The 27,857-nt window shown below is 33.2% G+C and overlaps 1 protein-coding gene across 2 annotated transcripts in view; it reads right to left on the bottom strand.

The window, feature by feature from the left end:
• GPHN (gephyrin) overlaps positions 1-27,857 on the bottom strand; it is a 577,313-nt gene that overhangs the window by 210,245 nt on the left and 339,211 nt on the right. For both annotated transcript variants that reach the window (XM_012656203.1, XM_012656202.1), the window contains exon 9: positions 16,265-16,399. In XM_012656203.1, coding sequence (XP_012511657.1) covers positions 16,265-16,399 — 135 coding nt within the window. The remainder of the gene's footprint in view (positions 1-16,264; positions 16,400-27,857) is intronic.

The raw sequence follows: 27,857 nt of genomic DNA, 5'->3' as shown, positions 1-27,857 counted from the left end.
CTCACTATAAAACAATTGTTTCATTTGTGATGTATTAAGACAAAGTATAAAAGAGGGAAGAAAGAAATGAAAGTAAGAGAAGTGATTATTATACAAGTGTGTCAAGGAAGAATAATTACTAATGTGTTTCTGGAGGAACTGTAATATGATTATAAAAATAAACCAACAAAAGGATAAAAAAGATCAAGGAGAGCTGTGAACAGTAATGAAGGGATGAGAAGTCAAAAATTAGAATCTTGGTAGGAAGTTACAGATCCTCCAATGTCCCCTCCCATAGTTTTATCCTTGGGAAAATCCTCTTTTATAAGTCTTTGATTTCTCATGATTTATTAACATTTGAAATTATCTATTTATTTTATTGTACATTTATAATTTTGATACTTAAGTTCTATAATAGCTTTGACTCCAAGGTAATACAATCTATATAATATTTGACTTCTAAATATTTCCTGCCCACTAGCCAGAGAATAATTCAGTCCATTGTCTTTTTTTCCTCCAAATTTCTTCTCTGTTTAAAAAGAAATTATGAAGCCCATCTTTTATGGAACAAGAGCTTTTAGGTACATTAAAATATATAATTTTTAAATAGTATGATATATATTCTTTTTTTATTTAGAAATATCATGGGGTACAAATAATTTTGGTTACACGAATCACTTTTATAATTCTTGAGTAATGGTTACAAGAGTGCCAGTCACCCAGATATCGTTCATTGTACCCGTTAGGTAAGGTTTTGCCCGTCTCCTCCTTCTTCGTCCCCCCTGGTTGATTTCCGTTGAATTTTACTGCCCTCTCTGCAGAGGTGTGCTCATTGCCATTTCCAATTAAGTGGTGAGTACACGTGGTGTTTGTTTTTCCATTCTTTAGATACTTCACTTAGGATAATAGTCTCCAGCTTCCATCCAAATTGCTGCAAAAGGCATTAATTCGTCGTTTTAATGGCTGAGTAGTACTCCATGGTATACATATACCACATCTTATTAATCCACTCATGAATTTATGGGCACTTGGGTTGATTCAACATTTTTCCAGTTGTGAATTATGCTGCAATAAACACTTGGGTGCAGGTATTTTTTTTTTTTTTTTTGAGACAGAGTCTTGCTCTGTTGCCTGGGCTAGAGTGTCGTGGTGTCAGCCTAGCTCACAGCAATCTCGAACTCCTGGACTCAAGCAATCCTTCTGCTTCAGCCTCCAGAGTAGCTGTGACTACAGGCATGTGCCATCATGCCCAGCTAATTTTTTTCTATATATTTTTAGTTGTCCAGCTAATTTCTTTCTATTTTTAGTAGAGAGGGGGTCTCGCTCTTGCTCAGGCTGGTCTTGAACTCCTGACCTTGAGCGATCCTCCCGCCTTGGCCTCCTAGAGTGCTAGGATTACAGGGGTGAGTCACCACACCCAGCCTGCAGGTGTCTTTTTAATAAAATGACTTCTTTTCCTTTGGGAAAATACCCAGTAGTGGGATTGCTGGATCAAATGGTAGGTTGACTTTTAGTTCTTTGAGGGATCCCCATACTGTCTTCCATAGAGGTTGTAATCATTTGTAGTCCCACCAACACTTATACAGTGTGTAAGTGTTTCTTTCTCTCTGCATTCACACTGGCATCTATTATTTATGTACTTTTTAATAAAGGCCATTCTGACTGGAGTAAGGTGTTCTCTCATTGTGGTTTTAATTTGCATTTACATGATGATTAGTGACATTGAGCATTTTTAAAAATGTTTATTGCCCATTTGTCCATCATCTTTTGAAAAGCTTCTGCTCATGTCTTTTGCCCAATTTTTAATGGGGTTGTTTGATTTTTTTCTTTCTGATTTGCCTGACTTCTTTGTAGATTCTGGTTATTAGTGCTTTATCACAGCAGTCCCCAACCTTTTTGGCACCAGGGAAAGGTTTTATGGAAGACAGTTTTTCCATGGACTGGGAAGGTGGGAATGGTTTTAGGATGATTCAAGCGCATTACATTTATTGTGCAGTCAGACCTCTCTGCTAATGATAATCTGTATTTGCAGCCACTGCCCAGCACTAGCATCACCGCCTCAGCTCCACCTCAGATCATCAGGCATTAGATTCTCATAAGGAGCACTCAACCTAGATCCCTTGCATTCACAGTTTACAGGAGAGTTCACGCTCCTATGAAAATTTAATGCTGTAGCTGATCTGACAGGAGGCAGAGCTTATGCAGTGATGTGAGCGATGGGGAGCGGCTATAAATACAGATGAAGCTTCTCTTGCTTGTCCGCCACTCACCTCCTGCTGTGTGGCCTGGTTTCTAACAGGCCATGGACTGGTACCAGTCGACAGCCCAGGGGTTGGGGACCACAGCTTTATTGGATGTATAGCTTGCAAATATTTTCTCCCATTCTGTAAGTTGTCTATTTGCTCTGTTAATTATTTCCTTGCCTGTGCAGAAGCTTTTTAATTTAATCAAGTCCCATTTATTTATTTCTGTTGTTGCTGTGATTGCCTTTGGGGTCTTCTTCATACATTCTTTTCCTAGGCTGATATCTAGAACAATTTCTCCTACATTTTCTTCCAGAATTCTTATGGTTTCATGCCTTACATTTAAGTCCTTTATCCATCTTGAATTATAATAATTTTTGTAAGTGGTGAGAGATATGGATCCTGTTTCATTCTTCTGCATGTGGCTATCCAATTTTCCCAGGACCATTTATTGAATATGGATTCTATTCTCCATTGTATATTGTTGTCAAAGATCAGTTGGCTGTATGTGGATGGTTTTATATCTGGGTTTTCTGTTCTGTTCCACTGGTCTATATCTCTATTTTTGTGTCAATATCATGCTGATTTAGTTACTATAGTCTTGTAGTATAGTTTGAAGTCTGGTAATGGTGATGCCTCCCGATTTGTTCTTTTTGATTAAGATTGCTTTGGTTATTCAGGCTCTTATCTGGTTCCACATTAAACATAGAATTATTTTTTCTAGATCTGTCAAATTTTATGTTGGTATTTTGATGGGAATGTTGATGACAATGTTGATTCTACCGATCCATCAACATGATATGTTTTTCCACTTGTTTTTTGTATCATCTGCGATTTCTTTCCTCAGTGTTTCATAGTTCTCTTTGTAGAGATCTTTCACCGCCTTGGTTAAGTATATCCCTAGGTATTTTATTTTCTTTGTAGCAGTTGTGAACGGTATTGAGTCTTTGAACATTCTTGGTTCACAGAAGGAGGTCAAAATCTCAGCATTAACAGGAGTTTGGAAGAAGTTGATTCCAACTCTCATAGATGACTTTGAGGGGTTCAAAGCTTCAGTGGAGGAAATAACTGCAGATGTGGTACAAATAGCAAAGAACTAGAATTAGAAGTGGAGCCTGAAGATGACTGAATTGCTGCAATCTCATGGTAAAACTTCCACAGATGAGGAATTGTTTGACTATTATTGGGATATAGGAATGCCGCTGATTTCTGTACAATGATTTTTTAACCTGAGCCTTTGCTGAATTTATTTATCAATTCAAGGAGTCTCTTGGCAGAATCTTTGGGGTTTTCTAGGTATAAGATCTCACCATCTGGAAAAAGTGATAGTTAGACCTTCTTTTTCCTGATTTGGATACCCTTAATTTCTCTCTTGCCTGATTGCTCTAGCTAGGACTTCCTGTTTATGGTCTATAAATGAAACAACAAAGCCTAGGCGACAGCACATCTGTTGTAGCATGGTTTACTCAATATTTTAAGCCTACTGTTCAGATCCACTGCTCAGATGAAAAGACTCCTTTCAGAATATTACTGATCATTGATGATGCACCTAGTCACCCAAGAGCTCTAATGGAAATGCAGAGGAAATTAGTATTGTCCTCATGCCTTCTAACACAAAATTCATTATGCAGCCCATGATTCAAGGAGTAATGTTGACTTTCAAGTCTTATTATTTAAGAAATACATTTTGTAAAGCTACAGCTGCCATAGATAGTAATCACTGCTCTGATGAATCTGGGCAAAGTCAATGGAAACCTTCCAGAAAGGATTCACCACTCTAGATACCATTCAGAACATTCTTGGTTCATAGGAGGAGGTCAACATATCAACATTAACAGGAGTTTGGAAGTATTTGATTCCAACTCTCATGGATGACTTTGAGTGGTTCAAAACTTCAGTGGAGGAAGTAACTGCAGATGTGGTACAAATAACAAAGAACTAGAATTAGAAGTGGAGCCTGAAGATGACTGAATTGCTGCAATCTCATGGTAAAACTTCCACAGATGAGGAATCGCTTCTAATGCATGAGCAAAGAAAGGGGTTTGTTGAGATGGAATCCAATTCTGGAATGGAATTCACCAATCCTGGTAAAGATGCTGTGAACATTTTTGAATTGATGGCAAAGGATTTACAACACTATATAAAGTTAGTTGATAAAGCAGAGAATTGACTCTAATTTTGAAAGAAGTTCTGTAGGTTAAATGCTATCAAAAAGCATTGCATGCTACAGAAAAATCTTTCATGAAAGGAAGAATCAATCAATGTGCCAAACTTCATTGCTGTCTTATTTTAAGAAACTGCCACAGCCACACCAGCCTTAAGCAACCACTAACATTATCAGTTAGCAGCCATTATCATGGAGGCAAGATACTATACCAGCAAAAAGAATACAATTTGCTGAAGGCTCAGAGGATCTTTATTTTTTAATGATAAAGTATTTTTTAATTAAGGTATATACATTGTTTTTTTTGAGACATTATGCTATTGCATACTTAAACTACAGAATAGTATAAACATAACTTTTGTATACACTGGGAAACCAAAAAATATGTTTTAATCGTTTTATTGTAATTTTTGCTTTAATTTGGTGGTCTGTAACTGAAACTACAATAGTTCCGAGGTATGCCTGTAAAAACAGTTATAAACAACTCCAGTTGGCTTTATTGAGTATTGCAACAAATCAGAAACATAGGCAAAAAGACATCCCTGTCACTACCTGCACCTATCTAAAAAACCAACCAACCAACCAAACAAACAAAAAACTTACATTTTCTTGGTTTAAAAAATAACAGGACAGGCATAGTGGCTTACGCCTGTAATCCCAGCATTTTGGGAGGCTGAGGGGGGAGTTCAAAACCAGCCCATATAACATATGGAGACCCCATCACCACAAAAAATTTTTAAAAATTAGCTGGGTATGGTGGCACGCATTTGTAGTCCCAGCTACTCAGGAAGCTGAGGCAGGAGGACTGCTTGAACCCAGGAGCCCGAAGTTACAGTCAGCTATGATTGCACCACTGCACTCCAACCTGGGTGACAGAGCAAGACCTTGTCTCAATAAAAAAAAAAAAAAAAAAGCATATTGTAAAATAACCTGCAATTCCATCCCTATGCAGGTTTGTTTACTAATTTAATACATATTTTATTTTTAGCATTTTCTTGTGTCATTAAATATTTTTTTTTTTTTGAGACAGGGTCTCACTCTGTTGACCAGGCTAGAGTGTAGCAGTATGATCACAGCTCACTGTAACCTCCAACTCCTGGGCTCAAGTGATCATCTTGGCTCAGCCTCCTCAGTAGCTAGGACTATAGGCGTGCTTCACCACACAAATATTCTTAATAATATAATTTTTAAGGTTATAGAATAACTCATATATGTGCATACTATAAATTATTTTTCATATTTATTAAAGTTGTTTCTAATTTTTCACTAATATGAATAATGTTGTGATAAATACTCTTGTATATAGTCTTTGATGGCCTCTGTGATACTTTCCTTTGGATAAATTTCTAGAAATATGATTATTGGTTAAAATATAAAATTTTAAGGTTCCCCCATATATATGAATGCTATAGAATACAAACATTTCAATATATACTTTTCAAGCAAGCGACATACACACATATATATGTGTGTATGTGTGCATATTATTTGCTTGAAGGGTTAATACAGATTTATATTCCTACTAGTGTGAATAGTCATTTTTGTCATTGTTCATTATAGGATGATTATAATTTTAGAATAGTTATCAATTTTTTTGTAAAATTTGTGTTGTTCTACATTTTTAGTAGATTTCTAGTGAAAGGGTACATTTTTGCCCCCACATATTTCTTTGTTACATGTACGTCTTTTATTAAATGCCTGTTCCTATCCTTTGGCCATCCTATTTTTTCCCTATAAGATTAGAAGAGCTCTCTGAGGCTGTCAACCCCGTATCTGACAGATTAGCTGTAAATACCACATTTTCACATAAGCCCCACTATAATCTCCTTGAGGGCAGGGTTTGTAAGTCTATCCATTGCTGGATCCCCTACAAGCTAGTACAGTATTTTATATATAATATGCACTAAAAAATATTCATTGAATGAATTTCTGTATTAACCTGTTTTCTCTTTAATGAGTGATTAGGGAGATAGTCCTGAGATTTGGGGCTAGAAAATACCTAATTTTAGAATACATATAATTTTAAAATACGAAGATCTTGAGGATAGTTTAGTTTGGGATATACTTTCTATTAAAGTCATGAATGGGACACAGCCAGTTAGTTATATAGTTTTGAATCATGCCTATATCTAATCAATTTTGTTGCTGAAATAATGACGGCACAGGTTATTTTTGTTGGGGTGTTTTTGCACAAAGTATGTCTCAAATCATTAAAAAAAGTGCATAGGAGTCAAAGCTATTTAATTACACTGAAAGCTAGTACTCTTAATTTCACCATTTCTTGTATTTCTAATAGTTCATTTCCCTATCTTCCTATAACTTGAATAAAAATCTAGTGGATAACAAGATAAATCAATATTTCATTTAACAGAAACAAGCTTGACTTAAATGTGTAAGATATTAAGTAAAGTCAGAACGTTTTTGGTAAATAATCTCTACTAGCACAGAATGCAAAAGATGAAATAAATAAATATAAATTATTTTACGTTAATTGGAGATTAAAACATAGCAGAGGGAAGGGCGAAAAAGAATATTTATTCAGTTGGTATAGAAACTACTTCAGAGGAATAGAATTATACTTCTACAAGTGACTTCAGAGATTATTTAACTTAATACTTGATATTACTGATACAGAAACCGAGGTCTATTAGTTCTGATAAGGTTATAAAGTGACAGACTAGGTCTGGTACTCAATATTTAATGCCTCACAGTGCAATATTTTTACATACTCAGCGTTGTTAGCTTTTCAAACTTTGGGTCCATAATTTTTAAACATCTGCCAGTAAATTAGTAAATGCAAATGCCAAATCTATGTCTTCCAATATATCATTAAATTGAATTCATTAAGATGCAAAAACAATCTATTCCTTGTATCCATGTAACGTGTAGGAATCATAGGCCTAAAAGTTCTGCATATACTTTCAACAAAGGTAGAATTAATATAAGTTGGTAAGTTTAATGAAGAGAAGACACCAAAACATTTAATTTTCAGAAGATTATCTCTAGCATTGTTTTTAAAAATGGAAAATAGTAAATAACAAAAATGTGTAAAATAGGGGCTGGTAAAAAACTACGCTACATCAATCAATTAGAATATCAAACAATAATCGAAATACTGTTATAGATGACCATTTAAAACATGTAAAGATGTTCATGACATAGAAAGATGCTCATGTTACTAAGTAAACAAGATAGGTTAAAATATTATAGATAGTTAAAAACAATAACTAACATTTGGCGAGTACTTATATTTCAAACACTATGATAAATGATTTACATATTTAAAATTTAATTCTTAAGATAATCTTATGAGGCAAATAATATTATTATTTTTCATTTTAAAGTTGAGATAATTAAGGTTACAGAGGTAAAGTAACTTTCTGAAAGTTATATATCTAGTAAGTGATAAAGCTAAGATTCATCACCGGGGCTGTCAGACTCCAGAACCTGAGTTCTAATCACTGCTTTCCCGCTATGATAATTGAATGAATAGAAAAAAATAAAAGAATGACATACAGCAAAATTTTAACAGTGGTTATTTATGAAGAGTGTTTTATGAGAACTTTTTTTCACATTTGACTTTTCTAAATTTTCCCAAATGCGTATGTATGTTACTTTTTTGAAATAAAAAAGAGACCATACCACTTACAGTCTGTCTGAGCTATAAAATTGTTAAATCTATAGCTAATAATTTCTAGTTTGCTGTATCTTCTTGGGTATCAAATTTTATTTGCAAGTTCAGATTTCAGAGTGGCAATAATACATTTCATATTTAAGTTATACTTAGCTTCACTGATGAACATAAAATAATTAGAAACAGATGGAGGAAATTCCATTTTCAATTACCATTATATATAAAAGCAGAGGGGACACATAGACAAATGAGGATATAGTAAGCAATGTAAAATCTTGTATATGTAATAGATCATAGAAGAACTATTAAAAATAATTTCTAAACTGAAAATTAATAGCTGAAATACATTTTGATCTAATTTTAGTTTCATCATAATATGAAATTGTTTACCATATGGGGTGGTGCTTTTCTCATTAGAAAAGGAAGAGAACCACCTTTTATTTGAAGTTTCAAAATTCTGTTTTGCTATCAAACCAGAACAAATACCAAAACAAACATGTTTTAAGGAGGAGAAAGTAGAATAATAATGAACTAGAGCACAGTTCAGTTACTCAAATGTCTATTGGAGTCAGGCATTTAATATAAATGAGTAAAAACTCCAAAGAATGCTAGCTGAGTATAGACACAGTATATATGTCAGTGCTGGTCAAGCAGTGTTGATCTGATTTTTTAGGAAATGTTGAAAATTTGTATTTTTATTTGAAATTTCCCAAATTTTAGATGCTCCAAACTATGTAAAAAATGATCTATCCTCAATTGCATCCCCAATAAAATTATCTGCCAACATTAGAAGATTTCTTAAAAGAGGGCTTTGTATTTACCTATCAGTAGACAGATCTACTACAGATCGATACCTATCAGTATCGATATCCTGGGGAAACATTAGTATTACCCAAATAGAGAAGTGGTGTCACACTGAAAGTGAGCGGAATTGGGAATTATAATTTCTGGTCTTGTATCTTGAAAAGATTTCATGAAGTCTTCTTTCATTTTGAACCAGAGAGGAGTAAGTGTTCCCTGCCCTAGAATCAACTTGTATCACAGATTCAGGGTGAACTATTTATAATGCTTAAGCACGGTGCTGGTAGTCATTTATATAAAGGATCAGATTTCTTGAACTGAATATCACTATAACTTTGTCTTTATGGAAAATATGGAAAAATCATATTCAGTAGCCATCATTTTGACTCAGAATATTTTCAAGAAATACAGGCCAATTTGCTCATTTGATTACATCAGTGGTTCTTTGAGTGTGGTCAAAAAACTTATGAGGGTTCCTGAGACCTTTCTGGAGTACACATAGTCAGAATTATTTTATTAATAGTACTAAGACATTATTTGCCTTTTTTGCTATGTTGACATTTGCACTGATGGTACAAAAGCAATGGTGGATTGACATTTTAGTGTACATCTAACGTACTGGATCCAAGTAATTTGAACAGCCATTGTGCTATTCACTGCTATGTACAGTTTTTTTAAAAAGCTAGTTTCATTTAATATTGTCCTCAAGAAAACAGTAAATAATAATTTAATTAAATTAATTAAAACTTGACCCGTGAATATGACAAAATGGGATGTATGAATAAAACACTTCTACAAACCAAAGGATGCTGGTTGTCTCAAGGAAAAGGACTTATGCAATTATATGAGTTGTAAGCTGAATTAGCCAGTTTTTACAGAAAACTTCATTTGTACTTGAAAAAAATGAAAGAATAACTGATAAACTGACAATATTTCTCACATTTTTGGCCAATAATAAAATTCTAGCTTCTAAGTGAAAATTAGAGTTGTGGAAAGTGTATATCTGCCACTGTGAGCTTGATAGCTTTAAATACTTCCCTACTTTTTTAAACGAACTTGGTAGTTATATTAATGAAGATGATTTTTTGATATAATATAATGAAACATGTCAACATTTGGAAGACTTTATACTTTAAATGACCAACATATGTGTTCCAAAATCATGCCTGTATCCATTCAAAGACAGACCAATGGGTTTTAATGTATCAGAGTATGGAATGCTCCTAGACAGAGTTTCAGATTCCACCTTTCAACTAATCTTTAATAAACTAACAACTGTAAATTTTTGGTGTGGGATCAAAGAATATCCACAATTATCTAAAAATGCCAATAAAACAGTCCATCCTCTTCTAACTACATAATTGTATGAAGCTAGATTTATTTCTTCATATTCTTCAATCAAAAAATATCAAAACAGACTGAATTACAGAAGCAAATGTGAAAATCTAGGTGTTTTCTATTAAGCGAGACATCATCATGTATTTGAAAAAATGTAAAGCATTGCTATTCTTTGCAGATTTTTTTTGTTTTGGAAAATACACTTATTTTTTCATAAAAGTATTATTTATGTAGCATGTAAAGGCTTTATTATTCTTATTTTAAAACAAATAAATATTTTAAAAATTTCTCAGTTTTAGTTGCCAGTACAGTATATATTACTAGACATAACCCACATAAACAGAAGTTATTTGGGGTCCTTAAATTTTTTTTAAAGTATGAAGGGGTCCTGAATCAATAAGTTTGAGAGCTGCTGGATTTGACCAATAACAATGAGAGTATTATTGCTCAACATCCTCTACATGGGGTAGTTATCTTTGCACAAAGAAAACATATTTTTTGTTCAGAGAATGTATTTTTGATCTTACTAATTCAGTGGTTTCCAATATTTTTGTTGTTTGTTGACTATACATGTAGAATCTATAATTTCTATGTCCTTAACAGCTGAACAGAAATTGACATACTAATGTTTTTTTTTTTTTGACATACTAACGTTGACATAATTTCAGATAAAATCAAAGAAACCTGATGTTTAGTATAGTATTGATGATTTTCTTTAGATTTTTAAAAATAGTAGAAAATAATTTTCAGGCACCAGTTAGTGACTTAAATTTACACTAGAATTATAGCCACTTCATCAGATTCTCTAGAGACTTGGGAACCTCAGGTTTAGCCAATGAACTAGCCATATCATATCATTATCCTGGTGTTCACAAAGAAAAATGGTGAAAGCACAGAATAGTTTGTAAAAACTAACATTACTAGGAGAAAATCTCAGAGGGAATATTATGATGATATTGGATCAATAACATCATTTTTATAGGTAAAGGAAATCACATTGCCTTTCAGACTCACACATGAAAAACTTTGAGTTAAGAAAATAGTTTATCCAGAGTAATCTAAATTCTTTTGCTCAAAGGACAATAACAGAAACCTACACAGAAGCCATAATTCTGTATTTTGTTTGAATATAGTATTAGACAGTGTATTAAAGGAACATACCCTTCATATAAAGATATTTCAATACACATACCTTTTTTTTTTTTCAGCATATTATGGGGGTACAGATGTTTAGGTTACATATGTTGCCCTTGCCCGCCCCCCCCGCCAAGTCTGAGTTTCAAATATGTCCATCCTTGGGGTGGTGCGCATTACACTCTTTGTGTATGCATATACCCGTCCCCTCCTCCCTCCTCCTCCCTCCCCCCTCCCCCCTGCCCAACATCCAATAGATGTTATTCTTATACATATACTTTTTAATCATTGCATAAACTTTAGTTCAATTAGATATTCATAGTGTTCATATTTTCTTCCTAAGAGGAAAAAATTCAACATGCTGGTTAGTCTAAGCACAAAATTCTTTTCTAACTTTTAAGGTAGCAGAGAATATCTGACTTTAGACTACATTTAGTTCTTCAAAATCAAACTTCAGATGCTTAGAGAATGAATGGATAATAAAGCTGATCTTTAAAAAATATTATCTGTTTTAATAACATCTAAAGGGAATGGTAAATTGATTGAAAGTTTGGATTTTTCTTTTTTGCTCTGGTCATTATTTTATACCTTAGGCTTCTTGATTTGATTTCTAAATGAAGATGCTGCTGCACTCCATAACTGAAAATTGGCCCTCATCTAAGTTGTGAATCATGTTCACTTTAAAAGAGAATTTATCTATTATAGAATTATTCTTTCAGCAAATCTTTTTTGGAAGACTATCATTATTTTAGAACTTGAATCTCTATATATTGCTATACTTCTTTAAACAGAATCTACATACTATTTGACTTAGGTACTATTTTACTTAGGACAATGAAAGACTAAAATCCCAACTTTGTTCTTGAAAGATATTTTGCAAGAGGAGTGAAAATCATTCATCATTCCAGTCAGATTTCATTAAAAGAAAATATCTGATATAAAATAGAAATGACTATTTCCCATATACAATAAAACGTTATGTCATTTCAGCATTATGTCATATTTGTTGGAGAAAAATGCAATCTATGAAGAATTGTTTTGAAAAGATGATACAGTTGTCTTCATTAGATTGTGATGAGTGTACCTCCCCCCCAAAAAATCAAAACATGGTATATTTTATAGATCTTGTTCTCACTACAGCTGGAGAATCTTAAAGGATCAAAGAATAATGTAGGATATTATATTGCAGTATATACATAAAATGTGAATCAAAATAATATTTAATATTACATTAATAGTTGTTGATCTAGAGAAATAGATACACACATGCAGATGGACAAGAAGTCTTCCAGCTTAAATACTGCCCAGTGATGAAAGGCTACAGAGGGAAAGGCTGGAAGTATTAGTTTTGAATCATAACTTGGTTATTTAACCCTTTTGTGTTTTCTTAAAGACTTGGTTAAGTGTTTCTGATAGTTATTTCCATATTTTCTACCATTGTTGACAAAACAGCACTTACTATACTTCATTTTAATATGTAGTTGCTTGCTTTACCTGTTTGTGAAGCCAGGAACAGTATCTGCTTGCTCACCATTGCTTTCCCACTACTAGGCAAAGATTTACTTAATGAATTAATAAACACTGTTGTGGAGACAGAGATTACCAGTCTCATAATGGATACAAAGTTCAATAAAGTTAAATAACTTGCTTAATTTAGTGTGGTTATTAAGTAGAGAAGCAAGCATTTGAATGCAGGTCTTCTATTAGTAAGTCAAGTGCTCTTTCTAGTACTGATCATTCAAAATTGTATTTCTGATGTAAAAAAATACATTTAAACATATATTGCTGCACATGACACTATGCGTACCTAATTTGAATCACAGAAAGGGGATTTCTGAGGGGTCTGGTCAACACTAATATATACTAAATTATAAATATCACAACCAAGGTGCAGTAACAATAAGAATTGGAAATTGTATTTACAATTTTGTGCTGCATATCACTCCTTGGTTGTCTCACACCTACCTCAGATTGAACACTTTCAAAATCAAAATGCATTCCCCTCTTCTATTTTACCCTCAAAACCTGCTACCCCTTTTTATTCCTTAATATAGTTAATAAAATTATCATATACCTAGTATGTCAAATTAGAAACTTGAGAATCACTTTTAACTTGTCCTCCAAATTTTTATGCTAAAAAATTAAAATAAATAATCCACCTAGAATAGAGTTAAGTGCTAAAATCTATGGCCTTGAAACTTTAGTTAGTGGGGAAAGGCAAAAAAAACAAAAACCAAAAAACAACCCAAAAAACCCCCCATTATTTTATTTATTTATTTATTTATAATGATGTTCCCTCACATACACATCTGCATTAAATAAGCATCCTTCCGGTGGACCTCAAATTTCAGTGTACTTCAGAATCAACTAAGTTGTTTGTTTAAAATGCATATTTCTAGACCATACTGATAGAGGCTCTAATGCAGTAAATCCAGATAGGGCCCAGGAATCTGTATTTTTAACAAGTGTCCTAAAGTGACTCTAGGACAGATGGTCCATAGACCACACTTCCCTATTTTAAATAAAAAAGAACTGATATTTGAAATCGGATATCAAAGTCACTGAATTAGACTATTTACATACTAATGAAAAATTTTAACCTGAGAGTTTTTGATTAGTGACAACTGTCAGCTGGTTATTGTTGATGAATATAATTTATAAAACCTTGACCCAGCACAAAAGCTTACATTGGTTAGTATGTATTTCAATTTATAATTATTAAATTATTGTGAAATTATAATTATTAAAATTAATTATGTTTACCTATTTACTGGTTGAGCATCCCTACTTTGAAAATCCAAAATCTGAATGCTCCAAAATCTGAAACTTTTTGAGCTCAAAGGGAATGCTCATTGGAGCATTTCAGATTAGGGATGTTCAACCAGTGTAAGTATCTGCAAATATTCCAAAATCTAAAAAATTCTGAAATCTGAAACACTTGTGGTCCCAAGCATTTTTGGATAAGGGATACTCAACCTATAATATACCTCTGACAAACTGTAAATTCCCATGAAGACAGAGACTATATCTATCACTGATATTAAAGCACTTATAAGAGCACCTAGTTTAGAGTCAATTAATTTTATCTTTGAGGTGTACATTCTAGTGCTGGTGAACACTATCTAAAAGGAATACAATCTTACTCCTAGATAAAAATATGGTGCTTTATTTTAATTCATTGTCAGTTTGAACATCTGTTAACTAAGGAAAAAATATTAAGACAAGTCACTTCTCTTTTAAAGTTTTTCAAAAAGCAAATTAATTTAATAAATGTTAACATTTTTATTTTTTAAGATTTTTACTTTGGTGAATTGGGAAATACCAAGTGATTTTTAAGATTGTATTTGATATCCTGTTTGTAGCTAAAATATAATTACAAAGTTTTAAAAAGGCTCAAGAACTACTATGTATAATTAAATTTAATCTACAATATTGTCAAAAATTATTTAGGATCCCAGTATATTATTAAGGAAAAAAATACTGTCTCTTGGATTGTTCTATATTCTTGACATTTAGGTCTTAATATTCGGTGAATTAAACATCTTATAATGGACCTAAGTTTTAGTTTTAATTATTTCACAGACTTTATAAATGAGTCTAGCTCATATAATTGGATTTTAATGCAGTTGAAATTTATATATAATTTATTTTGTTTTAATAATTTAAAAGACATAGATGAAATTTTTCTATCCAATTCCAGCTTTGAGAACAACTAGCTTTCATTCAGTTGAAAATGTAGCGGACTGGTACTCAAATGGCATTAACATACATTTTATGTCTAGAATATTCTTACAATTTTTCTTCACTGAAGATTTAGGACCCCAATTTTTTAAATGATAAAAGTAATATCAGTTATTTTTGACATATGTCTAAAAACAATTATATACAACAGTAACACTCTGAAGATTTTGCTGAGAAGGTTATACCATGTAATGTAAAATAAACTGTACTACCCTCATCAAGAACTGTTTGAGATCACTTCTAGTCAAATAAAATTATAACATTCATAAAATTGATAGAAAAGTTGGAATTGACGAAGACAGCTATATGGGTCCTTAAATTCGATGACAGAGAAAAAGCCACAGTTTGAAAAATTAACTGACAGAAACCTAGAACAAATTTAGTGTGTAGCCTGATAGCTAACACATGTCTTATTAAATAAGAAGGAATGTTACTGTTAATCTTTTGATACCAATATTGGATCCGTCACATAGAGAACTTGAAAGCACAAATGGCTAACTTAACCAGGGAAGGGGACATTTCAGGAGAAAGCAGTCACAGCAAAAACTACATTTGCTAGTTAATTTATTATATATATAAAGAAGTGAGCAGCAAATAAGTGTCTAATCCTTTTCCCCATCACAATTCAGTGATAAGTTATAAAAAATAAAGACTAAGAAAACCCTTCCCTCCCCCAAAGGTTGGCATTAAAACTTTCTTTCTAATAAATTTAGATTTGTTTCCAAATATTAGGCAGCAACATTCCAAGTTGAATATGTTTGAAAAAATTTGGAATGATACTAGAGCAAGGAGCTACCCCTGCCTGGACAAGTTAAAAAAAAAAGCCCTTTGGTGACAATATTTAGTTAATCTTGCTGTTTATTGGCCAAAAATACATTCATCCTCAGCATAAACATATAACTTTACATCTATACTGATGAGTATGCTCAAAGTAACAAGTCTACAACAAAGAAACAGGAGTTACAGAAAGTGATACTCTTACAAAGTTTTAAAATACCTATTAACATGTGATGTAGAAGTAAGACATTGTGCACGAAATCTCCATTGTCCTACTATTGGTTTAATATGACAATTAGTGAAACAATGGGTGGTAACTATCTTATATTTCATTCATTTTTCATAGTATTATCTTGCATGCAAATCAACCTTGACAAGCAGTAGGAAATATTGGTTACTTTTCCCAGATTTCCATAGTAGAGCAGGTGCAAGGTGCCAAGGAACTGTACTTACTTTTGGTGTTGGGCAGGAAGCTGTAGAGAGGCGAGATGTAGCCTGAGCACGAGGAGATTCTGAAGGAGTAGTGCTGAGGGAGGCTGTGTCTCGTGGGAGCACCTGAACGCCACGAGAAATGATGGAGTCTGGAATCTGAACAAGGGGAACAACTATGATTTAATATTCTGAAAATGCCAACAACATGTAAAATCAATACCCATGCCTGTCTTTTTGCTTTGGTTGGGGATGGGTATTCTTTGCTTTCAGCTCTCACATATTTGGTGTCACCTCCTGTTAGGTATAAATACATCCAACAATTTGGGATAGGATAGAAACTTTCAGATTTAAAATATTTTCCCTGGCAAATAATATTTCATAAAACTTTTTAATATGAGAGGCAGTATAGCATTGTGGTTAGGAATAAAGTGTTTGTCATTCATATACTTTCTCTGCCATTTAATATTTGAAATCTTGAGTAAGTTATTTAATTCCTAGATATTTTCCATTTCCTATTCAGATTTCTTCTCTAACATTTTTCACCCTCTAAGCTCCAAGCTGACCTGTATGGACAGGATCAACAGGCTATTTTGTGCTTTCTGGCTTCCAGCTGGGTTCTAGCCAGTGAAAGACACTGGCAGGAGATTATGAGGTAGAGTTCAGTAAGGACTGTTATTTATTGCTCTGCCTTCCTCTCTACCAGGTCACCATAGGTTGGCTGTGTACCTCAACTCAAGATCATGCCCTGCCAGATTGCTATTCTTGCTTACAGGTCTTTCTCCGGATTCTAATAGCACTCTTTTCCTTTGCCTTATTAGGACCAGAAGTATTAATGGCTTTCACTGTTACTAGTCACAGGGCACTCCATTATGTTTAGTGGCTTTTCCTAAATTCTGCCCAAACATTTGTAAATACTATTGGTCCTTACACGCTCTTCTCAATTACTCATTTATGACTTCTTCTGGGACCCTGATGGATATATCTTTTGAATAGCCATTTCCTTTATCTGAAAAATAAGGATAATGATAGTATCTGCTTCACTGGGTTACTGAAAGGGTTAAGATAATGTATATAAATTATTTAGCACTTCTAAGTAGTAAACATTTAATGAATGTTGGCCATTTATCAACATGGTAAAGACTGATGTAATTGAGTATCACTACTCTAAAATTATACAAACATAATGATAAATAATGCAGATTATTTTAATATTATTAATATTTATGTTGATTATGAAATTTATTATTTTAGACTATACATAATTTAGTTCATGTTCTGGCCTGTAGAAGTGGGGATAAGCCTTCTAAGAATGGGAACTTGAGCACTGTTAAGTTTTGTGTACAAGTCTTATAACACACATGATAAAAGAACAATCAATTAACATTCGCCAACAAATATCACTTATTATGTGAAAAGAAGAAGTAGCCAGATTTTGTCACTAAAAAGTACTCCTAATACTATCATGCATCGTTTCTTTCTCACAAAAGACATAACACTATTTTCATAGATACCTTTATTTAGTTTCTGCACCAATATCCTCAATACCAATGATACTGCCACCATTTCAGTGCTTGACATTTTATGTGATTTATGAACACTATAGCCATAACTAGGATGAATAGCAATGGAAATTCTGAGGAGAATATTCTTCAAAATGATAAAAAATGTTTACCTCTGGGGGACTGTGAGGGTAAATGAGAAAGGGAGGTGAGGTGTACAAAAAGGATGTTAATCTTTATCTGTGTTTCATTTTCTTTTTTAAAATAAGGAGTATGTGCTCATGTATTTACTTGCACAATTGAAAAAATTTAGTAATGAAAACCATGTGAGAGATTGTTTCAAAAAATAAGAAGCTGTCAACACACTCAACAAAGGAGAATCAGCACAATGTCTTGCATATAGTTGATACTATTAATAATAAGGAAGTAGAAGCAGCCATTAACTTTGAGAATTACAAGCAATTTTTGAGATAGAATGAAACAAAGTATTAATTCAGAGAAATAGTTTTCAATAGAAAGGACAGGTTTAGGCTTGGCCTTTATTTTACTATAACAAGAAGCAAGAGGAAAGAATACGGGAAATGAGGAATCTAAAGTAAAGGTCTGAAAATTGCAATTTGATAATATATACATACATACATACATATATATATATATATATAAAAAATAGGGAGTCAATAAGAGAGAGATGAACCAAAGGTTTGCCAGGAGTAGTGAGAATCTACCTACAGTAAGCAGAATTCGTAGTGGGTTAAGTCAGCACAAATGAGGAGAAATGCCAAATCACTTCCAAAAGAAACAACATTGTTACTTTTAGAGAACTAATCTGTATTCCTATTATGCAACTCATTGAATGGAGAAAACAATTTGTCCCAGTTGATCTCAAACCTCTTCAGATATGCAATGTAATTTCAACTGTGAATTATTAAACAATAGAATTTTCCTCATTAAGGGAAGTTGTAATGGGAACACAGAACTTTCATAGGAGGAGGTTGGACTTCAGGTGACACAGAAGTTCTTAATCTAAAGGATTTTATCCTGTAATTATATTCAGCATTTGTGTGTACTAGTCTTTAGAGAGGGTCAACAACATTAATTACATTCCCAAAGGAAGTACCACCTGTAAAAAGTTAAGAACCACTGAGCTAGGCCTTAAAAGATGACTAAAAGTTAAACAAGGAAAAAGGAAGGATTGCTCACTTGGGTAAAGGAGAAAGGAGGTGTGAAGAGAATTTTGTAAATTAAATCTTGAGGGTTGAATTAGTATCAGTGACGATACCAATCTGCTAATGTTTACTTTGATTCATATACTGTGTTAAGTGTTTTTACGTTCATTTTCTTCTTTGATATTCATAACATAGCCATGAAGTAATAATAAGGTTAATATCATTATTATTCACACTTTAAAGAGAAGATTGGAGTTTAGAAGGGAAGCAATTCACCTAATGTCATAGAACTGATAATTGATCGAAATGAAATTATCTGATGCCAAAGCTGAGGTTGTTAAGTAAAGCACAATGCATGCTGCTGCCCAGATTTGAAAAGGGTCTATGTAGTTTATTTTAATCCAGCTTCCTATTTATTTTATTGATAGTAAGCTTTGTGAAAAACCTATGAAAACATTAGCCCAGATAATAATTACTAATTCATCATGCATACATAATCAGTATACAATATTACACAATGTTCAATGCTATGAAAAAGCAATTGGCATCTACCTATTTATAAGCAACCAGAGCAGTGATATAAAAACTTCTTGGCTTTTCTAATTCGAATTTTGAGAAAATCAAACTGTCATTTATTCTTCAAGATCATATAGTCCTCTGCAAAATTCTACTAAGTGGTATCCAAGGGAGTAGAAACAGTTTTAAAAAACAAAGAACAGTTTAGGTCAGGTGCGGTGGCTCATGGCTTGTAATCTTAGCACTTTGGGAAGCCAAGGCCAAGGCAGGAAGATTGCTTAAGGTCAGGAGTTCGAGACCAGGCTGAGCAAGAGCCAGACCCCATCTTTACAAAAAATAGAAAAATTAGCCTTGTGTGGTGGCACATGCTTGTAGTTCCAGCTACTTGGGAGGCTGAGGCAGGAGGATCGTTTGAGCTCAGGAGTGTGAGTGAGGTTGCAGTGAGCTATCATGATGCCACTGCTCTCTACCCCAGGCAACAGAGAAAGACTCTGTCTCAAAAAAAAAAAAAAAGTTTAAAACAATAAACAAGCATATTAGGACATTAGGCAAGTGAACATCTGGAACAAAAGTTTTATTTTCTTTTGTAAACATCCATGTGTCACTATATTCCTTTTATATGTGAAGAAAAATTGTGAAATATTTGAAATGCACAAAAAATATTACTGGGTGTCCTGTCTAGTGGACCATTTTGAATTACCTATACTGCTCATTGTCTTTCAGCTATTTTACAAGTCAAAGTTGTAAAAACTGATAGTAATGCAAATAGTTTTTGTTCAAATGATTCTTTCGTACCATGGAACTGCAAAGGACTGCCCTATAGATAACGATCAAGTTTTACATCCATTTGTAAATTCAATTCAGCATTTCCCAATGCCTATATATTTGTGTTCTTTGAATTTTTCTGTCAACCAGCTGTAACACCTTACTGGCTCCTTCATTATTTAATGAGTAAAATAACATCTTTGACATGTATTCATTTGTCCTTGTAATAAAAGGTATGATTTTACCTTTAAAAAATTATTTCTTAACAGTTTTAGAGATCATCCACTGAGATGCCCAATGGATTCATAAAATAGAAACAGGTAAACTGTACTGCCAAAGATGTGCACTTCTTCAGCACTTCCTTAAGCCCACAGGTGTCTTTTCTTGACAACCAAGGGTTAATCCCAAACACCAACAGAACTTTATTTTGATGTGTGTCTGTTTTCTATGGATTTGTGTTTTGTCTTTGTTTCTAGTTTGTGCATTGCTGGTAAATTATTCTTCCCTGGTGACAGCAAAGCTTGGGAATTTGATTTTATGGTCTGACCATTTGGTGATCTCTGTAAATGGATTACAGAAGTCTATTCTCTGTTGGGTGAAAAATGACAGAGAATCCTGTTTGTAGTTATTTTTATTTGTCTATTTGTCCATTTTGAGCTCAAATCAATTAAGAATTTGGTGGCTCTGGGAAGGAGAACAGCTCTTTGATTTTCTCCTTTTTTTTAATTGGTGAGTTTTTGTGTTCTATGTTTACTCTGGAGCTGGGGCTGACGTTGTAGAATTAAAACCATGAGATATTCTCTGTATCTGCGTGTCTGTAATTCATAAGGGCCTTTACTCATTGTGTAAGTGTGGAATGTTTCCCAATTTCTGAAAGATATTAATTAAACTATATTGTTTATTAAATTAAAGGAGTCCTGTTCTTACTGGCTTACAGAGACAAATAAATGCTATATAAATTAATTCTTTCTAAAATTCTCTCAAATAAGGAAATTAAATTCCTAATACTTTAAATATGTTAGACTTAAAAAAATCTTAGTAGAAATTAACTCATAAATGTTTTAAGAACTCAGATTCAACTTGGGGGGAGGGGAACCAAGGGCAACACACGTAACCTAAACATCTGTACCCCATAATATGCTGAAATAAAAAAAAAAAAAAAAAGAACTCAGATTCACATAGTTAAGGTAAATATTTGGCAAATAAGACTAGCTTAATAATGCTGGTTTACAAACACTGCATGTTTTTAAAATTTATCAGTGTTAAATACAAGTATACATCTTATTCATAGGTCATTTTCCCTACGTGTATGCAGATTTACTGATTGAACCAGCTAACACTGCTCCTACATAATGCTTAGAATTATGAAAAATATTTATTTTGGAATAAACTGAATCACTATTCTGACAAACTTTATTTCAACAGTATTTATGTTTTCAGTGTGTCAGCTTGAAGATAAGTTCCATGCTCTTTAGGTAACTTAAACTTTAGACTGATATTAAATTGAGGTAATTAATGGATAATCATTAGATACCTAGATCATTTTTAAATATAAAATAGGGAAATATTAATAATAATTAAAATTTTTTCCCTTGTGGCAAAATATACATAAAATTTACCATTTTAACCATTTTGAAGTATACAATTCAATGGCATTAAGTATATTCACAATGTTGTGCAAACAATACCACTATCCATTGCCAGAACTTTTTCATCATTCCAAAGAGAAACTTTGTACCTGTAACAAAAACTCCACATTTCCCCCTTCCCCTGCTAATTTCCATGTTATTTTCTGTGTCTATGAATTTGACTATTCTGGGTACCTCATGTAACTGGAATCACACAATATCTGTCCTTTTGTGTCTGGCTTATTTCACTCAGCATAATGTTTTCAAGGTTCATCCATGTTGTAACATGAATCAGAACTTCATTTCTACTTATGGCTGAATAATATTCCATTGTATGTATATACAACATTTTGTTTACGTATTCTTCCATCATTGGTCATTTAGGCTGCTTCCACTTTTTGGCCATTGTGGATAATGCTGCTATGAACATTGGTGTACTGGATCCTGCTTTCAATTCTTCTGGGTATAAACCTAGAGGTGGAACTATTGGATCATCTGTTTAACTTTCTGAGGAATCACCAAATTGTTTTCCATAGTGGCAGCATAATATTACATTTCCTACAGGAGTGCACGAGAGTTCCAATTTCTCCACATCCTAACACTTACTATTTTTTTTTCTTTTGGATAATAGCCACCCTAATAGATATGAAATGGTATTGCATTGTGATTTTGATTTGCAGCTCACTAATGACTACTAATGTTAAGTATCCTGTCATGTGCTTATTAGCTTCTTTAGAGAAATGTCTATTCAAATACTTTGTCCATTTTTGAATTGGGTTTTTTTTAAATTGAGTTACAGAAATTCATGATATATTCTGAATATTAATTCTTTACCAAATGATTTGCATATTATTTTTCCCATTCTTGATAGTGTCCTTTGATGCACAAAATTTTCCAATTTTGATAAAAGTACAATTTATCTACTTTTCTCTTTTGATGCATTGATTACTAATCCTAATTTTAAGTTTATATACTTTTGCATCTTTTCATTTGCTATATACATGCCAGAGTTTTGTGTCATGTTTATGAACATGCTCCTTTTTGCAACTTTAATAAGTAGTGAAAAGACTGTATGTGGTTGTAGAAAATTATATATGTTCATGAGCTTTGCTAAAATTCATGTATGTCAGACAGTTCTTAATTATCAATCTGAAAGAAAGTTTTCTCTGTGAAACAGAAGTTACTTTCTTTCATTAAAAGTTATAATTAGTATGAGCAGCTGAGACTGCTGTATACTAGGAGCAACAGTGACAGAGAAATACAATTGAGTATGTGCTTTTGTTTTTTTAAGGGAAAAAAGTTTTGTCCTAAAGCAGTGGTTCTCAAACTTTTTGGTCTCTGGACTCCTTTACACACTTAAAACTTATTAAGACTTCAAAAGCTATTGTATATGTGGGCTATAACTATCAATATTTACTGAATTAGAAATCAAAATACAAAAATTTAAAGTATTTATTGATTCATTTGAAAAAAGTAATGTTTAACACATTGCATGTTAACATTAAATTACGTCAGAATATTTATTTATTTATATTTTTAATTTTTAGAGACAAAGTCTTGCTCTGTTTCCCAGGCTATACTGCAGTGGTGTGATCATAGCTTACTGCAGTCTACAGCCATATCACTCTAAACGTGCCTGATCTCATCTAATCATAGCTCACTGCAGCCTTGAACTCCTGGGCTCAAGTAATGCACCTGTCTCACTTCCCAAGTAGCTACGACTACAGGAGCATGCCAACACGCCTGGCTAATTTTTAATTTTTTTGTAGAGATGAGGTCTCGCTATGTTTCTGGTCTCAAATTCCTGGCCTCAAGTGATCCTCCCACTTTGGCCTCCCAAAGTGCTGGAATTACAGGCATGAGCCACCTGCCTGACCTACATCTTATTATTATAAAGATAGTTTCATCTTATGGATCACTGGAGAAAAAATGCAGTCTTAATGTAAAGTGTCAATTTATTCCAGAATATTTGAAAGAACATTATAAAGAATAAAACTTGGAAAGCAAAGTTTATTTCTGTTGATTTATCATACCTGAGCCTGAAAATAAGTTATATTAATAAAATGTGTTAAAATACCAACAAAGTTGACTTAATTCTGATGGGCTATCTTCCTTGGTTTACCGATTAATGCCTTTATCTATGATCTATGAGATCTTCCTAGATAGCAGAAATGCTGTGTCTCACCAGAATAATTTTCTGTACTATATGTTAAATTTATTATGTACTTGAATATTTACGGGAAAAAACAAAAAAACAAAAGTTCTTCACTTACAAAAAGGTGTTACCTATGTTTTTATTTACTTTTAAAAAAATTTTTTCCCACCCTTCCCATTATAATTTTAAAAAATTTTGCATTGTCATTTTGATTAAATAGGCAACTAAAATGATTTCTCAGGCATCCATGATCTTAGTCAAGTACCTAAATTTCCTCTGATAACTCATAATTTCATCCCAATTATACAACAAATTAAAAAAAACAGCAGGGTATCAAAAACTCTTTGACATTTCCCAGAAGGCCTTTAGAAATCACAAACATTTGTTTTTTCAGCACAGAAAAAGAGTTGTCATATCAAGAGAAGCCCAGTCTTCCCTAGGTTAAACTTATACAAGTAAAATTTTATTAATATAAACATTTAAGAAATTGTAAGCTTTGTGTAAAGTCCCTGGAGAATTGTTACTGCTCTCCCTGTACATATTTTTTCCCCAATTTTTAAAAATTGTTGTAAAATACACATAAAATTTACCATCTTTAACCTTTTAAGTGTACGGTTTAGTGGTATTATACATGCTTGGGATGTTGTGCAACTATCAACACCATCCATCTCCATAACTCCTTTCATCTTTTAAAACTGAAACCGTACCTATTAAACAATAACTCCCCATTCTCCTCTCTCCCCCAGCCCATCAACCACTATTCCACTTTCTTTTTTAAAAATTAATTTAAATTGACAAATAAAAATGTATATTTTTTTCGTGTACAATATGATGTACAATAGTATCTATACATTGTGGAATAGCTAAATAGAACTAATTAACATATGCATTACGTTCTACTTTCTGTCTCTATGATTTTGACTATTCTAAGTACCTCACAGAAGTGAAATCATAGAGTATTTGTTATTTTGTGACTGGCTTATTTCACTTAGCATAATGTCCTCAAGGTTCATCTATGTTGTTGCAAATGGCAGGATTTCCTTCCTTTTAAGGCTGAATTAATATTCTATTGGTATACCACATTTGCTTGTCCATTCATCTCTCAGTGAATACTTGGATAGCTTCCACATTTTAACTATTGTGAATAATGCTGCTATGAACATGGGTGTACAAATATCTCTTTGAGACCCTACTTTCAATTCTTTCGGGTATATACTCAGAAGTGGAATTGCTGGAGCATATGGTAATTCTATTTTGAATTTTGTGAAGAATCACCATACTGTTTTCTACAGTGGCTGTACCATTTTATATTCCCATCAACAGTGCTCGAGTTCTAATTTTCCCACACCCTCACCAACACTTATTATTTTCTGTTCTTTTGAACAGAAAATAGTGGCCATCCTAATGGGTGTGATATCCCACTGTGGTTTTGATTTGTATTTCCCTGATGATTAGTGACATTGAGAATCTTTTCACATGCCTGTTAACCATATGGCTTCTTTGAGAAATGTCTGTTCAAGTCCTTTGCTCATTTTTGAATCAGGTTGTTTGTTTTTCTGTTGCGTTTGAGGAGTTCTCTGTATATTCTGGATATTAATCCCTTATTAGATATGTGATTTGCAAATGTTTTCTCCCATCCTGTGGGTTGACTTTATGCTCTGTTGAAAGAGTCTTTTGATGTACAAAGTTTTTATATTTTCATGCAGTCTAATTTGTCTATTTTTTCTTTGGTTGCCTTTGGTGTCATAGCCAAGAAATAATTGCCAAATCCAATGTCATGAAGATTTTACTCTTTGTTTTATTTTAAGAGTTGTATTATTTTAGGTCTTACATTTAGGTCTTTGATGTATTTTGAGTATATATATGTGTGTATGTATATACATACTTATGTACGTATGTGAGTATTTTATTAGAGACAAAGTCTCACTTTGTTGCCCACACTGGAGTGCAGTGGCAGCATCATAGCTCACTGTAGCCTTTAACTCCTGGGCTCAAGCAGTCCTTCTGCATCAGCCTCTTGAGTATGAGTTAATTTGTGTATATGGTGTTAGATAAGGGTAAACTCAATTCTTTTGCATGCGAATATCCAATTTTGTCAGGATCCTTTGTTGAAAAGACTGTCCTTTCCCCAGTAAATGGTCTTGCTGCCCTTGTTAAAAATCATTTGAATATATATGTGAGAGTTTTGTCCATAATGTTTTAACTCTAAGGGGAGATACTGATCAAAATTCTTTTGAAATAGTTATGTTCTATCCACCCATAGAGAATTTTACTCTCTTCCATTTTGATGTCATTGGTTACAGTTAATAACCAAAGCTATTAAGTCACTGTCATCTACAGATAGATTCTGATGCTTGCTTTTAGGTTAAGCTGTAAGCTACAGGCCAGAGTTTTTGTATTCAACAAAGAAAGACAGTCTCGAAAGCCTCATGGAAAGAACAGTACTTGATACTTCAAACTACCGACACTTTAAATAACAGACACTCATGGCCATATTTCTGAAACGACAATGCTTAGACAACTTTTAGACCATTAACAGTGTACTGAGCTAGGATTTCCAAAATTCTTTTTAGTTCAGAAGCAGAAAGCTTCATGAAAGCAGACTGCTAAGCCAAGGCCCCCCATTGAATGAGAATTAATTACACAGGACTCAATAAACACAGGACTGAAAAATATACACAGAAGGAAATTTTTTTTCCTGGCTATTTGTTTAAAATATTATTGATGTTGGTTGTTGTAAATGTTCTATTTTCTGGATACAGGAGGAAGCTCTTTTTCTCTTTTTTTTAAAGCTATGTATAACCCATACAATTTAGTAGACCCTGATTTCTTAAACTAAAATAAAATGTTTCAGAATGATACTTGATTCTCATTGACTTTCTCAGAATTCAGAAACTTACTAAGTTCCCTAACTTTTCTTGACAATATAGTTATTTGCATAGATTCAGTAAGAATACATCTTCCTTTTTAACAGCATGTAATTGTACAAATTGTGCAACTAAGGTCTTATCTGGAGTGTATATTTGAGAATGGTGTTCATCTAATCAGATATGACTATATCTTTGAAGAACAAATATTGGCTATACTCCTGAACCCAATACCTAAAAAGCCCTCCTAGGAAAATGACACCTCCTAGGAAAAAGCCCTACCTGGAGAAGAGGGTCTCAGCCTTATATGTAGTAATGAAATTTTGGTGACCTGGAGAAGAGAGGAACTTACCCCAAATTATGGGTAGTGAAATACGGTGATGTTTCTTGGGCTTACTTTCCTAATCTTGGGATGACAAAAATGAAGACTTTTAAAAGTAGAATCTGAGATTCCCTCTGAAAAATTCCAGACAGAAGTTAATTTTGTGGCCTCAGTATTTATAAAACAAATTCAAGGAGACTAACTGGTTAAATAACATTCTTGCTGCACCTATGTAAATAATCAAGCCAAATCTAATGAGACCGGCCATATTTTTGCGATAAAAGATCAGGGCCAGGCATCGTGGCTCATGTCTATAATCCCAGAATGTTGGGAAGCCGAGGTGGGAGTACTGATTGAGGCCAGGAGTTCAAGACCAACCTGAGAAACATAGTGAGACCCTTTCTCTATACAAAATAAGAAAAACTAACTGGGTGTGGTGATGCACACCTGTAAGCCCAGCTATTTGGGAGACTGAGGCAGGAGGATCACTTGAGCCCAGGAGTGCAAGGTTGAAGTAAGCTATGATTGCACCACTCCACTCCAAACTGGGTGACAGAGTAAGACTGTGTCTCTTAGGAAAAAAAAAATCTTTGAGATCACAATGATTACTAGAATGTCTTCACTTGTATACCCTTCTGGATTATCTGTGCTTTTCATTGTCTTTCGCTATTTTACAAGATTGTAAGTTGTAGAAAA

The sequence above is a fragment of the Propithecus coquereli genome, unplaced genomic scaffold (assembly GCF_000956105.1).
Source record: "Propithecus coquereli isolate 6110/MARCELLA unplaced genomic scaffold, Pcoq_1.0 Scaffold5, whole genome shotgun sequence".
NCBI lineage: Eukaryota > Metazoa > Chordata > Mammalia > Primates > Indriidae > Propithecus > Propithecus coquereli.
Note: the sequence above shows the minus strand (reverse complement) of the source record. Positions and strands in the feature narration are given on the sequence as shown.